The sequence below is a fragment of the Eumetopias jubatus genome, unplaced genomic scaffold, assembly GCF_037043125.1.
Source record: "Eumetopias jubatus isolate StellerSeaLion01/CBP00866 unplaced genomic scaffold, mEumJub1_p1.0 scaffold_8, whole genome shotgun sequence".
Taxonomy (NCBI): domain Eukaryota; kingdom Metazoa; phylum Chordata; class Mammalia; order Carnivora; family Otariidae; genus Eumetopias; species Eumetopias jubatus.
Genome location: NW_028274814.1, coordinates 19,428,544 through 19,444,941, shown reverse-complemented (window position 1 = coordinate 19,444,941; position 16,398 = coordinate 19,428,544). Strand labels below are relative to the sequence as shown.

The 16,398-nt window shown below is 35.4% G+C and overlaps 1 protein-coding gene across 1 annotated transcript in view; it reads right to left on the bottom strand.

Moving 5' to 3' along the window:
• CUBN (cubilin) overlaps positions 1 to 16,398 on the bottom strand; it is a 271,439-nt gene that overhangs the window by 191,945 nt on the left and 63,096 nt on the right. Inside the window, exon 22 of the mRNA XM_028114080.2 lies at positions 13,720 to 13,850. Coding sequence (XP_027969881.2) covers positions 13,720 to 13,850 — 131 coding nt within the window. The remainder of the gene's footprint in view (positions 1 to 13,719; positions 13,851 to 16,398) is intronic.

Genomic DNA, 16,398 nt, shown 5'->3' with positions numbered 1-16,398 from the left:
TTTCAATAGGCCATTCTGGAATGTTAAAGGATAATTTCCTTTCAAAACAAAGATTTTTTTTTTTAATCTCAAAGGCAAAAATAATTATTAATAGTAAGCCTAAGCTATGTAGTAGAAATTGTTACATACATCACAACTTTTTAGATCTTGGAAGTGTTATAATTTTTTCATCCATGAACACTACCCTGAACATTAAACATTAGACTCAACCATGGAAATCGTAGAGGGGTGCTAGAAATAATTCAGTTCTGTTCTTTTTATAACCTTCCTTTAAAATGTTTTTCATCAAAGCATGCATTTATGAGAAATGACAAAGCAAGTACCTCAGCCATGTGAAGAATAGAAAGTGTCAGGAATCAGACTGATCTTGAATCAATGCCTAGCTCACACACTGACAATCTATGCAACCTTGGGTAAATTACTTCACCTCTCTGAGCCTCATCTCCCAAATGGGGATGGTAACTATCTTTGACTATACACATAAGTGTTAGAGATAATGCAATTAAATGGCTTGGCACATGGTATGTGCTCAATAAATGGTAGCAATCATCATTATGTTTCAAAATAGTTCAGAAAAGTGTAGAAAAAGTAGAGCATAAATGATGAGGAATAAATTAGATCATTCACATAAAACATGAAGATGGTACTTGGAGGGGTGCCTTGGTGGCTCAGTCGGTTAAATGTCCAACTCCTGATTTCGGTTCAGGTCATGATCTCAGGGTCATGGGATCGAGTCCTGCATCTAGCCTGCTGAAAATTCTCCCTCTCTCTCTCTCTCTCTGTCTCTCTCTCTCTTAAATAAATAAATAAATAAATAAATAAATAAATAAATAAATCTTCAAAAAATAGTACTTAGACAATTTCATGTTGTAATTCAATTTTAACTGTTCTACTTTAAGAATTTTAACTTTACCTACTCAGTCCATTAAGCTCTATATTTACTAACCAACCCACTCAATCTCCTATGCCCTTCAAATCTGAGATATTTCCCAAAGAAAATCCAGTTTCAATGCATTTTTAATGTACCTTCAATTATATCTAATAATAACATAAATCCGGGGTCCAGGAGTAGACACAGCCCTCCTATTAAAAGGTTTTGAGGGAGAATAAACTATTATACTATATTATGGGTGAAAAAAAGAAAATGAGGATGTTTTTTGATGTGTAATTTCCCATTTGCTGCTATATAATCATACTCAGAAGAGAGGAGCCACTGATATTGAGAGTACAGAGATGCACAGAAAATATTACAAGTTCTACTACCTATATGTAACCCTCAGTGTAACAGGCATTCATCAAATATTTGGCTTACTCTATTTTAAATAACAAGCCAGCAAGGCTTTACTTTATTGAAAAAACATCATTTAACTTCAAATATGAATACTGTATACTTTTCTACAGTCTGCCAAGAAACATTTCTTCAAGGATGAAGGAAGGAAGGAAGGAAGGAAGGAAGGAAGGAAGGAAGGAAGGAAGGAAGGAAGGAAGGAAGAGAGGGAAAGGGCAGGAAGAAGGCAGGGTTGGGGGAGAGAGGGGCAGACAGAAGGGGATTGTAGAAGTGGTCTATTAAGTATTTCATATCAGTAATGAATATTACTAAGATAAAAATTCGTAGATCAAATGGACATTAAATGAAGGTTATGACCCAGTCTCCCTGAGCTGACAGAACTGGCAGACTCATTGACCACCCCCACATTCAGATAGATTTAGCCAATCAATCCAATATCCAGAGCAAATCTGTTTATGTCATTTCCTTGCTTACCCACTCTACTCCCAAAAGGGAAATACAATTGTATTGAATATTTCTAATGCAACTTGCAATTAGTCTGCCAGAGAATGGTTTGTATAAGCGGGATCTCATGTAAAGGAACCAGTTCAACAAATATTTGAGAAGTAACGATGACTTATTTCCCTGTACCTTGTCCATATGCCAGTGACGATTGTGGAACAATTGGTGGTTGTTTTTTAATCCCTACTGAGATTTTGACTTACTCATTAAGCTTTTTTTCTGGCACAAAGTTAAACATAGCCCCTTATGTCTTCAAATGGTCCTCACACTGTTCACTTTGAAATGCTTTCTCTAACAACTTCCCCTTCTACCCCAACACACCATTAAACAAATAAACTCATACACCATTTAAGGTCAACGTCAAACATCACTTCCTCTGTGCAACTTCTTCAGATCAAGCAGAGTTAATTTTGTTGCGCTCAATAAAACTTTATTCGAATAGCAATTTGAGCCCCCCAAATACGGTATTGTGATTGTTTTTATGGGAGTACATTTCCTCCACAACGTCTGGAAATATAAACAGGACCTTATTAATAATTGTTAACTGTCACTAGATTATCTGGCCCAGATTACCTTTCATAAATATTTGTTAACAATTTATTACGTAATGTATTGAAAACTGAGAGGGTGGGACAAGTATCGAATTTCTTCCCACTCTCTCTATCCCCATCATATGAACCCCTCCACTCTTCTTACTCATGTTCCTGCTCTCTCTCCTGAGGAAGCTGAGATTCTTTAATATTTCGTCATGTTTATTCAACCTAAACTATAGAAATCTCTGCTTCCAGCCATGACAAATAATTAGTACTAAACTAGCCCCTCTCCATAACAACTATGAAACTGGACAAAATATATGAGGCACTGGGCAATGGGCAGTTCAAGATTGTGATCCTTGACAGGCAGAAAATTCAGGAGGTGGGACTCTATTTCCTTGGCTCTTTATGCAGAATTTTCTGATCGCAGCTGTTTGCTGAAGTCCAAGTAGTAAATGACAGCTCTATTGAGCTGAGGAAGCAGGGATCTGAATTTAGGGATGTCAAAGGAGCTGGAACTGCAGGAAAATGCTCCAGTAAGGAGTAACTATACAGAGAGGAGGACCAGCCATCTACATAAAGTCCCGTATGTATTCTTGCCTGAGCCTGGGCTGGGCATACATAAGATGAGTTCAAAAGGCATGCCAGAGAGCAGCTGCTACCAGGCTGGAAGCCAGAGGCCAGGAAATGCCGGGAGACTATGGAGCTCTCCCCCTCATCAGAATCCCCTCATTTACATGCCAAAAACCCACTTGAGAACCACAAAGGCCACACCTTAGAAATGAAGACCACGACCAAGAGTAAGGCTTTCCTAGAGTTTCCCTACTAAAGTATAAGTCTTGAAAAGACCTGCAGGAGCAATGAAACTCAGAGGTTGAGACCTACGTAGTTAGAAGGGCTTAGGAAACACCTGGAGATGTTCACAAATATGCCTTAACAAATAAAAAACACAAATCTATACAAGATAATCAGCTAAATATTGACCTGCCATAAAGCTTCAGAGAAAGGGAAGAGAAAGCAGAGTCTCTACACATATCATTCACCATATCCAGTATAAAACTCAAAAACTGCTACTAATACAAATAAACAGAGAAATATAAATCATAGTCAAGAAAAAAATGTGACCTTGTGACTTAAGGATGGCCCAGATATTAGATTAGCAGACAAAAACTTAAATGCAACTACTAGAAATATGCTCAAAGACTTAAAGAAAAATATAGCCTCAATGGTAAAGAGATAAAGAATTTTAGCAATACAAAGGAAACTATTAAAAGAATCATATGGAAATTCTATAACTTAAAAGTATACCAACTGACCTGAAACTAAGATAATACTGTATGTTATCTCTACTGAAATTAAAAAAAAAAAAAAAGTATACTAACTGAGACTTAAAAATTCATGGATGGGCTTAATAGAAACTTTGAGGAAGAAGAAAAAGAATCATTGAATTTGAAGGTTTATCCATAGAAATGATTTAATCTGAAGAAAAAAGAGGAAAAATGTGCAGAAAAATGAACAGATTCTCAAAACCTAGGAAAAAAATACCAAGTAGTCTAGCACACATATAATTGAAGACCCAGAAGGAGAAGATAATGAAAATAGGTAAAAAAGAAAAATATAGTGGCTAAATTCTCCCAAATTTGGCTTAAAAAATCAAATTACCTTCAAGGAGTTTAGTTAATCCTAGGCAAGATAAATAAAAGAAAATCACACTTGGGTACCTTAAACTATTGACAAAAAAATACAAGAAAAATAAAGGAGCTAGAGGAAATATGACACATTATATACAGGAAAACCATGATATGAATAGGAGCTGGATTCTAATTAGAAATAATGGAGGCAAGGAAGAGGCAAGGAGGCAAGAAGAAAATGGAATACATTTTTAAGGTGTTGACAGGAAAAAAAGTTTAATTATCCAGAAAAAGTTTCTCTTTTTTTAAAATTATTGTTAAAATTTATTTATTTGAGAGAAAGAGAAAGGATGAGTGGGAATGGCAGCTGGAGAGGAAAAAAGAATCTCAAGCAGACCCAACGCTGAGCATGGTGCCCAACTAGGGCTCCATCCCATGACCCTGAGATCATGACCTGAGCCGAAACCAAGAGTCAGAAGTTTAACCAACTGTGCCATCCAGGTACCCCCAGAAAAAGTTTTTCAAAATAAAGGACATTTTTAGACAAACAGAAGCTGAGAGATTCATCACTAGAAGACCTATACTACATGAAAAACTGGCAATGCCTGTCATGCCAAAGACAAATTACACACAAATTACAAAAAACAGAAACATGTATCTGAAGAAAACCAGAAATGTTAAACAATTGGATAAATATAAAGATTGCTTTTCTTCTCATTATTTCTTTAAAAGACAACTAATCATGTAAAGCAAAAATAATAGTAAGGTGGAGTTTATAATATAAGTAGAATTAAAAGATACAATTAAAGTAGCATAAAGAAGAGGCAGACAGAATTATATACTGTTGTGAGGTTATTACATTTGAGAAGTGAGAAGTGTATGAAATATAGTGTCAGCTATAAAATATAAGGTGCGAAGTGTAAAGTAGTGGCATATTAACTCTAAGCAGACTTACTGATAAGCTAAGAAAGCATTTTGTTATCCCTTGAGCAAATACATAAAAAAGAGGTACAATTTAAAAAGTCAATGAGAGGGGCACCTGGGTGGCTCAGTCCGTTAAGCGTCAGACTCTTGATATCAGCTCAGATCATGATCTCAGGGTCATGAGATGGAGATCCATGTCAGTCTCCATGCTCAGAGAGGAGTCTGCTTGAGATTCTCTCTCCCTCTCCTTCTGCCCCTCCCCCTGCTCATGCTCTAAATAAATAAATAAATAAAATCTTTTCTTAAAAAGTCAATGAAGGCAATAAAATGGAGTATTAAAAATATTCTGTAAGCTGAAAAGAAAAGAGAACAGTAGCAAAAGAAGGGCATCTATGAAAAACCCAAAGCTAACATGACACTTAAGGAATAAAGGATTAAATGCTTTCCAGTTAAGATTAAGAACAAGGCCAATATGTTCAGTTTCATCTTTTCTATTCAACATAATACAGAATACAGAAGTCGCTCACCATCATAATAAGGCAGAGAGAGAGAGAGATTGGAAAGGAAAAAATATAGCTGTTCTTATTGTCAGATATGATCATCTACATTGAATATACTAAGTAAACTACTAAAAAGTTACTAGAATAACTGGGTTTAACAAAGTTACAGGATAAAGGTAAATATACAAAAATCAATTTAACTTGCAAATATGAGCCAAAGAACTGAAAAATTAAATTTAAAATATCATTTATAATAGTATAAAAACATAAAGCACTTAATAATAAGTTTAACGGAAATATGTAAAAACTCTATAGTGAAAACTTTAAAACATTGCTGACAGAAATTTAAAAATATTTGAATAAATGGAGAAGTAAAATATGTTTATGGATTGGCAGACTCAATTTAAGATGCCCTTTGACACCACATTGATCTATAAATTCAATATATTCTCCATCAAATTCCCAATTTTTGTTTAGATTTGGTTTGGTGTGGTTTTTTAAGTAAAAATTGAAAAGCTTTGTAAAAGATATATAGAAATGTAAAAGATCTAGGATAACCAAAACAACTTTGAAAAATCTGGAGGACTTATACTTCCTGATTTTAAGATACACTATACAATTACATAATATTGTAATATAGTGTCCTATGGGATAGAATGGAGATTCCAGAAGCAGACCCAAACATGCATGGGCAATCCATTTGCAACAAGAATGTAAATGCAATTCAGTGAAAAAAGGAGAATCTTCACAACAAATAGTGTTTGAACAATTAAATACCATTTGTTAACTTGGACACATAATTCACATCTGATATAGAAAAATTAGCTCAAATGGATCATAAGCATAAATGTGAAACTTCGAACTATAAAGCTTGTAGAAGAATGCACAGGAAAAAAATCCTCACAACTTTAGCAGGCACAGATTTCTTAGACAATATACAAAAAAACAGTAACCAGAAAAGGAAAAAAGGACATATTATACTTCTGCCCTTCAAACAATACCGTTAAGGGAAGGAAGAAAAAAAAGGCTAGCTTCACACAAAGAGAAAATATTTGCAATGCATTTATCTGACAAGGGACATACCTGTTTCCAGAATATATAATTTAAGACAATAATAAGACAAATTACACAAATAAAAATGAACCAAATTATTTAATGTGCACCTCATAAAAGAAGATGTATAAATGGTCAATAAGCATGTGAAAAGGTCCTCAGCACTATTAGTCATCACAGACATGCGAATTAAAACAACAATGAGGCACTACTACACAACTACTAGAAGCTAAACATGAAAGATTGGCAATACCAAGTGTTGACAAAGAGGTGGAGAGAGGGTAATTCTCCTTCATTGCAGGTGAGAATATAAAATGGCATAATCACTTTGGAAAAAAAGCCTGGCAGTTTTTCATAAAATGAAACATAGAATTACCATATGACCCAGAAATTCTACTTTTAGGTATTTATCTAAGAGAACTGATGACCCAAATCCACAAAAAAAACTGTACATCAATGTTCACAGCAGGTTTTTTTCATAATAGCTAAGAACTGGAAACAATCCAACTATCCAAAAATAGGTGAATGGATAACCAAATTATGATATAGCCATACAATGGAAGGCAATTCAGCAATTAAACAAAAAGTACTACTTATAAATAGAACAATATGAACAAATTTCAGAAGCATTATGATAAATGAAAGAAGCCAGATATAAAAGGGTATATACTGCATGCTCCCACTCATATTTGCTTTCTGAACAGAAAAAAAACTAATTCATAGTGATAAGAACCAGGTCTGCAGTTGTTGAGATGGAGGATGTAGAAGGATCGATCAAAAGGATACAAGGATACCTTCTGGGGTGATAAAATTGTTCTATATCTTGAATGGAGAAGTGATTACATGCATACACATATTTGTTGAATCTACAGGTGAATTTTACTTTATGAAATTATGAAATAAAAATCTCTGTTATATTAAAAGTTTGAAGGTTCCATGCAAAGACAGGTTGAGTTCTCTAGAGTAAAGCCAATAAATAATTCAGCTATCCAATGAATAATAAATGAAACTAAAATAGAGAAATAAAAAATATTTTGAAGGTATATCTGCTATAAATATTAAATAGAATATTTAATATTAAAATTTGACTGTAGTTTTATGAGATTCACATGTCTGGTTTTGTGGAGAGAAAAACAGTGGTTTTCTGAACTTACTGCATCTATTTCTGGAGAGGTTAGTAACTCCTCTTATCTAACACTGAAGTCTGTAGAAAGTTTATGTTCTCTTCCCGTCACAGTATAAATGGCTCTTTCGAGAATAATATTAATACTGAGACATATTAATGCTAGGCTTTGGTTTTCTCTTCTGCTTTGCAATAAAGCACAAATAATTAAAATTGGATATAATTCCACAAAAGGAAATTCATGTGTTGCCTGATGTTTGTTATACATATACAAAATGTAACATAAAAATGCTTTTCTTTCTTTTTTTTTTTTTCTTTTTTAGAGAGAGAGAGAGCGCTGTGCATGCATGCGATCTTGCATGCAGGGTGGGGGACTTGGGGGAGGAAGGGATGAGAGAGAGGGAGAGAGAATTGCAAGCAGGCTCCACATTCCACATGGAGTCCAATGTGGGGCTCAATCTCATGACCCTGAGATCATGACCTGAGCTGAAATCAAGAGTCAGATGCTTAACTAACTGAGCCACCCAGGCGCCCCTAAAAATGCCTTTTCTTTATATCTCATCTTGCTAAAGGAAAACTCAGATCCAATGACAGTTTGCTTTTTATGATGGTCTAACATTTACAAAGAGAAGAAGGAGAAAAATACATTTCTTCCATCCATTATATTCAGCTGAACTAGCAAAGGAAAAGCACCTCTCTGAAGATCAAAAACAACTATTAGTACGCCTCATATCTCTCTCTTTCTGACCAACCCCAACAACCAAAAAAAGTAAAGAAAGGAAAGAGAAAATATACAAATGTCCTCTGTGAACCCTTACAAAATCACAAAACTGTATCTTTCTAAAAACGTATCTCTCCCTCCACTAAACATTTTCAAATAAGTTTTAATAACATAGCATTCAGTTCATTATCAAAAAGGAAAATCTCAAACATAGATAATCCTTAATCCACAAAGCAGTGATGACATCAGTCCCATATGATCTGGGAGACAGGAAGGGGATGAACTGATCCACAGAAGACTGCGTCACCTTGTGAGATCACGGGTAGATCATGGGTAACTGCTCCACCACCTCCCTGCTTTGCCATTTGTGATAACCTATGTGATTATCCAATTACATTAGAGATCAACCCATAGGTAGTGCTTTCTGATTTCATTTATGAAACTTCCATGTCTGCATAAATCCATATGATCTCAGACTTCCTGAAAATTTATTGAATAGTCAACCCAGGAACCATCACCTGCTTCAGCGGGCATATTTGGTTAACATTCTTCAAAGGGAAGACTTTAGAGAAGATGAAATTTCAGCTTCAGATTCTCTTTTAGGAAAAAAGACTCTTCCTTAACCAAAATCTAACATTTTGCCACAATTCACTGCTAGGCGGTCATGGCCATGGCTTTCTCCTTCCCCTCACAGGTGACTAATTGATTATGAATATAAGTTAACTCACCAATGCAGCTATTGTGAAATTGTACTTGGACCTCAGTAATTCCATTTTAAACCTGGAATAGTCATGGTGGTTTACAGCTATTATATAATTTTCACATAGAATATCTCATTTAATCTTCCCCAACTATGTGAAACAGCCACTTGTCACAATGTCCACTTTTTAGAGAGGTATAGATGAGGGATCTCAGACTCCTGGAGGTTAAGTTCTGAGCATCACTTAGTTCAGGCATGACAAAGATAAAATTCAAACTCAAGTCCTCTCGTTTCCAAATCCTGTGCTTTTTAACAATCCCTGGTTCTTCCATGCAGAGAATGTCAATTTAGAAATGAAGGTGAGCAGAAGACTAGGAATATCACAAATGTTTCATTTAGCACCTTCATTCTAAGGATGAAGAAATGTAATAAATTAAATAGGACAAATCTACTGACCTGTGAAGTGGTAGGATACCCATATATACAAAAATAGGAGAACATACTGACCAAGGAGAAAGTAAACCTTTAAAAGATCAATAGACTAACTAAAAACCTTTCCCAGAAGGAAAATATCTGAATATCTCATAACAGAAAATATAGAGTTCAAAGTGGATGAAAAGAATGAAGGAGCTTGGTACTTCTCCAAGGTAGTGTCAGGGCTGGCCTACGAACCAAAACTTGTGACTTAGCCATCAGCCTTTCAGTAACATGGAAAATACTTTCCGGCATGACCAGTTAAAGTCTAATTCCCCATTACACCTTACTTGTAATTCAATAGCAATTTATGTGCTAAGACTTAACTTCCAGAATCTCTGAGGAACTGCAAAGTTTCATTAGATCCATTTGAATTGGTGAAAACCCACCCTAGACATATTTGAATCTGAATTTCTGGGTGGGGACCTGATACCTGAATTTGTAACAAGAAAATCCCACCCCAAGTTTCTTATAAACGCTAGAGTTTGAGAACACTGCTCTCCCAGACTGAAGTTTGAAAATAGAAACAGTATTCCCTATTCATTTCTTCTAAAGAAACCCTCTTTTGCCCTTTTTGTAATCACTTAACTTCTCACTCTTAGGTGCCTCTTCTGGGCTCATTCCAGGGTAACTGATGAAATACAGACTATGCAGTAGGTGGGAACTCTGAACTGGGAATGGGGGGGGTTGGGAAAGCCCACTGCCACCCACTTTTAATCCTATATTGATGTGGGTCTGACACTTCCTTACCATTTCCCCAGACAACTATAAAGCCCCCGCCTTTTTTTGCAGAAAATAGGGAAAAGTTCATTATGGTCGTTTCATACTCTTAGAAGTTGTATGTTACCAGCCACACCAAGTACATTTAATCTGGAGCATTTCTAAGAGCTCACCTGGACAGGATGAAACAAATAGATTAGATGTTGGGACAGGATTGTTTTGGTTTAGCTTCTAAACTGACTAGCTGTGCATTCTTGAGAGGAAAATTCAATGGTGGTCTTCACTTTCCCCCATTAAAAAAGTAAGTAATTAAATCAGATTTGTGTTTTGAACTTTCTGACACACCACAAAAATTTACATTTACATTTACATCAATCATGCACATACATGAATATTGCAAACAGGTTTCATGAGGTAACACCAAACTTTGTATGATAAACTGATACTTTCTATTCTATTCTTTTTTCTGTTCCATACTTTGAACAAATGCAGATAACAACCTAGTAAGTTGTTAGGTTGACCTTACTAATGAGGCATGAATGTTGCAATGTTTGAAAAACATTGGACTGAGCGTTATATGGGTTTTCGTCTAATAGTAAAATAGAAAGGCATCATTTCTTTATCTCTCTATTCTTTCTTATACCTTTAAAGTCTCCTCTTGGTAAGATTATTTTAATACATATGCAGGAGATGCTAATAGGATATAAAATTGCAATTTAAAATAGTAAGATTAGTAAGCTAATCAACTATATTCTTTCAAAATTCAAATATTTTGTACTTTAGATAAGCAAACATGTAAAACCTAGTTTCATAATGTTACTAAAAAACTCTTCAGAATTTCTACCCAGAAACATTTCACTGGTTAGTTTTTTGTTTCTATTTCCCCAGGCACATCTGGACGCAGGGAGAAAAAGATGAGGGAGGGAGTCAAGTAACGACCAGAAACTGATCTCTTTCCTTCCAAACACATATTTGGGAGCTGACATCATAACCCTATGGCATGAAATACAGATGGAAAAGTAACTGGATTCAAGTCAGGAAATTTAACCTTTATCAGATAAAGACAGGAAAGACTTCAGCAGAGAAACACATCTGCTGTGAACTAGAAATCACCAACTGAATATTGTCATTATTGCTCCGAAAATAACTTCTGCTAGAGGAATAAAATAGGATGAGGGCCAATGATTAAACTTCCATTGGGGCTTTTTCCTGAGACTGTTTTCTACGGAAAATACAAAAAATAAGGTGACATCTGAAAACAAAGCATCCCCACACCTTCTATTTCCAGGTGGGCAGCCCCCTAGAACTCAGACTGCCTGGAAGGTTAGCCCACTGGCTGGCAGTTGCCTGCACAACCCGCACATCAGACCCTCCCTGAACCGTCCTGCAAGGCCACCCTCAACAATTCATGACAGCCAATTCATTCACGTCCTGCCCAATGGGAAACTGAGACAGGCTCCAAAATGGTAAGTTGAGTGTGCCATATGGCTTCCTGGGTCTGTCATCTGATTGCTGGTTAGAATATTTGGCTATTAGTCAGACCAATGAGTTCACCCAGCAAAGGGCAGGAGCACAGTGGTCAGCCAGGCTTGGCCAAAGATGGAAAGTGAACACTCCCTTGTCTGTGATTTCAGCCCTGTCTGGACCAGACAGAAGCCAAAGTGATGATTATCACCCAAGGAGGCAGATCGAAGAGTCAGAGTTTGCCATCTCAGGATTCCCTTCTCTTTTTGTCAAATATCTTCTCTTGTGTTGTCTTTCTTTTTATTTATTTATTTGTTTGTTTGTTTGTTTATTTATTTGAGGGGAGAGAGAGCAGGAGGGACAGAGGGAGAAGCAGACTCCCCACTGAGCAGGGAGCCCGATGTGGGGCTCGATCCCAGGACCCTGAGATCATGACCTGAGCTGAAGGCAGACGCTTAACCGACTGAGCCCCCCAGGCGCCCCTGTTTACCATTTTTTAAAAGTAGGTGGAAGAGGTAAAAATATTAAAAAGTAAAAAATCAGATAACATTTTACAGCAACATAAACTTAACTGACTGAGCCCCCCAGGCGCCCCATGTTGCCTTTCTTTATCAGCTTCTTTTTCTCTCCAGTTTTGCTTCTTTCCTTTTCCTCACCTTTCTTTTATTTTACCTGCATCTTATCTTTCTGAAAACCTTCTTTTACAATTAAAATTTAACTTTAATATCCTTCCTGCCAGGTTATTTGGGTTGCTCTTGGCTCTTACTGCACTTGCTATGGCCTTATAAGCTAGCGTGGTTATTAGTGGAGCTGCTTTAGTCATTACAGAGCTATGTCTTACTTTGCACATTGTTACAAAGATTTCCATAATATTTTCAGCAGGCCCCACCAGCATGTATGTTTTCTAAGACACAGCCAGTTGATTCATGCAGCAAATTAAACTTGTGTTCATAGTTGATTGGAGCCAGAAGACATCTCAAAGATTATCAAATCCAACTCCTTAATTTTACAGATGAGAAAACTGTGGCCCAAAGAGTTCAAGGGACTTGCTTCAAATCCTAATCTAATATTCAGTGTGGTTTGGGCCAAATATATGAGGCAGATAAAACTACAGAAGTATGGAAAATTGTGTGCACACTGTAATTTCTTAAAAAGCCAATTTTGGTCATTGGATGTTAAACACCTGGACGAAGTCCAGTAAATACGTCAGCTGTTTAACATAAACTATTGTAATTGCTGGGGATTCAATTTCCCATGTGCTTGAGCTGGATAATAAACTGTCTCATGGAATGGGGCCCTCAGGAAAGAAAAGTGCATGAATCACTCACACTCAGGATTCTGGAGAAATCTAAAGTCATACTACCCAAACACAGAACTTAAACTGCCGGAACACAGCAGTTTTGCATAAAATAAAGTATAGTGGCCAGGTACTCTGAGAAGAAATAAATGAGAAATTGGGAAGGGATTCTGAGTGGAAGTTTTTAATAAACAAATTAATTAATTATAATATTATATAAAATTATTTATTTATTTATTTATTTATTTATTTATTTATTTATTTATGGGGGTGGGGGCTTTAAAAGATAAGCATCTAGGAAATCTTTCTCTAATTTCTTAAAATTAGTATTCAGTCTCATAAGTAACTTTTTATTTTGATAGAATTTTAAACTTGAAAAGTTGTAAGAACTAGCTCCCAAATTCTTTTTACCTAGATTTACTACTTATTTGTGTTTTGTCCTCATTGCTTTATCTCTGTCTTTTTTTCTAACTTACTCATTCACTTATTATCTGAACCAAGTGAGAATATTTTAGAGACATGGCATGTCTTTACCCCTAAAAACATCAATGTATCATTCCTAAGAATAAAAACATTCTCTTACAGAACACTTACAATTATGTTAATTTGAAAATTTAACATTGATACAATACTGCAGTCTAATTATTATTTTTAATAAGGAAGGCACTGAAGTCACTATACTCTTTTCTAAATTAGCTTTCATTATGTGCCACGGGCTTAGGGATGAAGTATTCTCATAGTACTATGTTGTAATGGAGTGAGTGAAACCAAGTATACAATGTTGTGTTACCTGCTGATGCATCAGTTGCTTCATAGTCTATTAAAAAGCCTTCATAAGCAAGATCAGAGTCAGCCACAAATATAAGCATTAATGAGTTGGTACTACTGGTAAGAGAGGGCGGGATTGATTTTCCACAATATCTGTTTGAAACCAAGAAAGAACACAGATTTAAAAACTTTTAGTATACTTGAAATGATGTACCAAAAATTAGGACATGTAAAGATAAAAATAAAAAATAATACCCCCTATTAACCTTTAAAAACAAATATATTTCAAGCACAAAACACTTACAAAGTTGCTGAAGATCATCCTATTCATGGTTACTTCCCTGAAATGGTTATATGTGTGTACCTAGCTGTGTGGCTTTTCATGCATAAGAAGTTTAATGAAACAAGAAATTGCAAGCTATACTAAGTCACTGTATAGCATATTAATGAACTTATTAATAAAAATATGTAAACTTACACAATAAAGGGAAAGTATATACCATAAACTCATAGAACACTGATTCTAGAGTCAACTCCATCACTTGGAGGCATTATGACTTTATATTTTTAAAATATTTTATTTATTTACTTATTTGACAGAAAGTACAAGCAGGGGGAGCAGCAGAGGGAAAGGGAGAAGCAGGCTCCCTGCTGAGCAGAGAACCCAGCGTGGGGCTCGATCCCAGGACCCTGGGATCATGACCTGAGCTGAAGCAGATGCTTAACCGACTGAGCCACCCAGGCACTCTGGAGGCATTATGACTTTAAGCAGATCACTCAACCTTGATACCTCAGTTTTCCCATCTCTCAAATGGGTATCATGATAGCACCGACTTCATAGAATTGTTTTGAGAATTTTATGAGTTCATATATTGTATATAAGAGGATGAGAACAATGCCTAGAATAAGGAGCCCTATAGAGGTGGACTCTATTATCTTTAAACAGCTGGCCTATGCAGAAGTAAAAGTTTGGTTACCAAGCCATGTTAAATTTTTGCTAAATAGAACCAATTTTACTCAGAAGAAGAAAGTTTTAAAAATAAAAGATTAGGAGTAAGAGAAAAAATAAAGAGGGAGAATAATACTAGGAGATGAAATAAATTTAAGAAAATAATGAATAAAGGGAAAATGTTTAAAATGGATGAGAAAAAAAAAGAAAATGAAAGTAAGAAGAAATAAAAAAGAAATCAAGAGATTTCCATTTCCAACAAAGATGTAATAACGGGGCTGGATATAACCTTTCACCTGAAACAACTGAAAATCTGGTCTGGACAAAAAGATATAAATCAGTGGATCTCAAGATACTGGATATCAAGCAATGAAGGACAATGATTCTTCAGAGACAATAAATGAGTTTAAAAGCAAAACCGGAAATGATCAAGCTGTTTCCAAGAGCTTTAATGCATTTCTAAAACAAAGTTCAACATATGTGGAATTTAAGAAACAAACGAGCAAAGGAGAAAAGAGAGAGAGAGAGGGAGAGAGACAAACCAAGAAATAGACTCTTAATTATAACAAACTGATGATTACCAGAAGGGAAGGGGAGCAGGGGGATGTATTAAACAGGTGATGGGAATTAAGAAGTGCACTTGTGATGAGCACCGGGTGTTATATGGAAGGGTTGAATCACTATACTGCACAACTGAAACTAATATTACACTGTATCTTCACTAACTGGAAATCAAATTTAAAAAAACCCACAAAGCTCAAAAACACATACAGAAATGCAATAATGTCCACTGCACAAAAACGCAAAATTGAAAATGTCTGGCATCCTATCAAATATTACCAAGCATGAAAAGGAGGAAAGTAGAACCCATAATGAGAAGAAAAACTGATCAATCAGAACACACCAAGAAATGACACAGATGACTGAATTAGCAGATAAAAACATTAAAACAGTCATAACTGTATCACAGAGATTTAAGAAGCTAAAGGAAAAAAATATGTAAAGTAGAGACATGGAAGATATAAAAGATGATTCAAATTGAACTTCCAGAAATGAAAATTATAATATCTAAGATGAAAAATACACTTGGTAGAATTTATAGCAGAATAGACACTGCAGAAAAAAAGATTAGTGCACTCAAATACACAGAAACAGAAACTTTCCAAAATGAAACACACAGAGAACAAAAAACTCAAAATCAAATGAGCAGAGTTCATCAGTAAGCTGTGGGACAATATCAAATGGCTAAGATACTTGTAATCAGAGTCCCCAAAGGGGAGAAGAGACAGATAAATTATTCCAAGAAAAAACAACCAAAAAATTTTCAGTTTGATGAAACTATAAACCCTCAGATCCAAGAAGCTCAACAACACCAACAAAAAATTATGCTAAGAAAAGCCAGACAAAAAAAGAGTACATACAATATAATCCCATTTTTATACAATTCTAGAATATACAAATTAATTTACAGTGATAGAAAAGGTTGGTGGTTTCCTGGGGATGGGAATGAGGGACAGAAGTGAGGAATTATAATAGGAGTAATAGACATGTACATTATCTTGATTTTGGTAATGCTTTCATGGGTATACACATATGCCAAAACTTAATTACTGAAGACCAATTTCTACTGACATAGAAACGGTCATTGAGGAGTGGGTTGATCTCAACTGGTTTTTATAACACAACATGGTAGATTTTAACATCCTTCACTGCAGTAGGAAAGCAAGAAAGCAGAAAGGTTTTTTTTAGTTA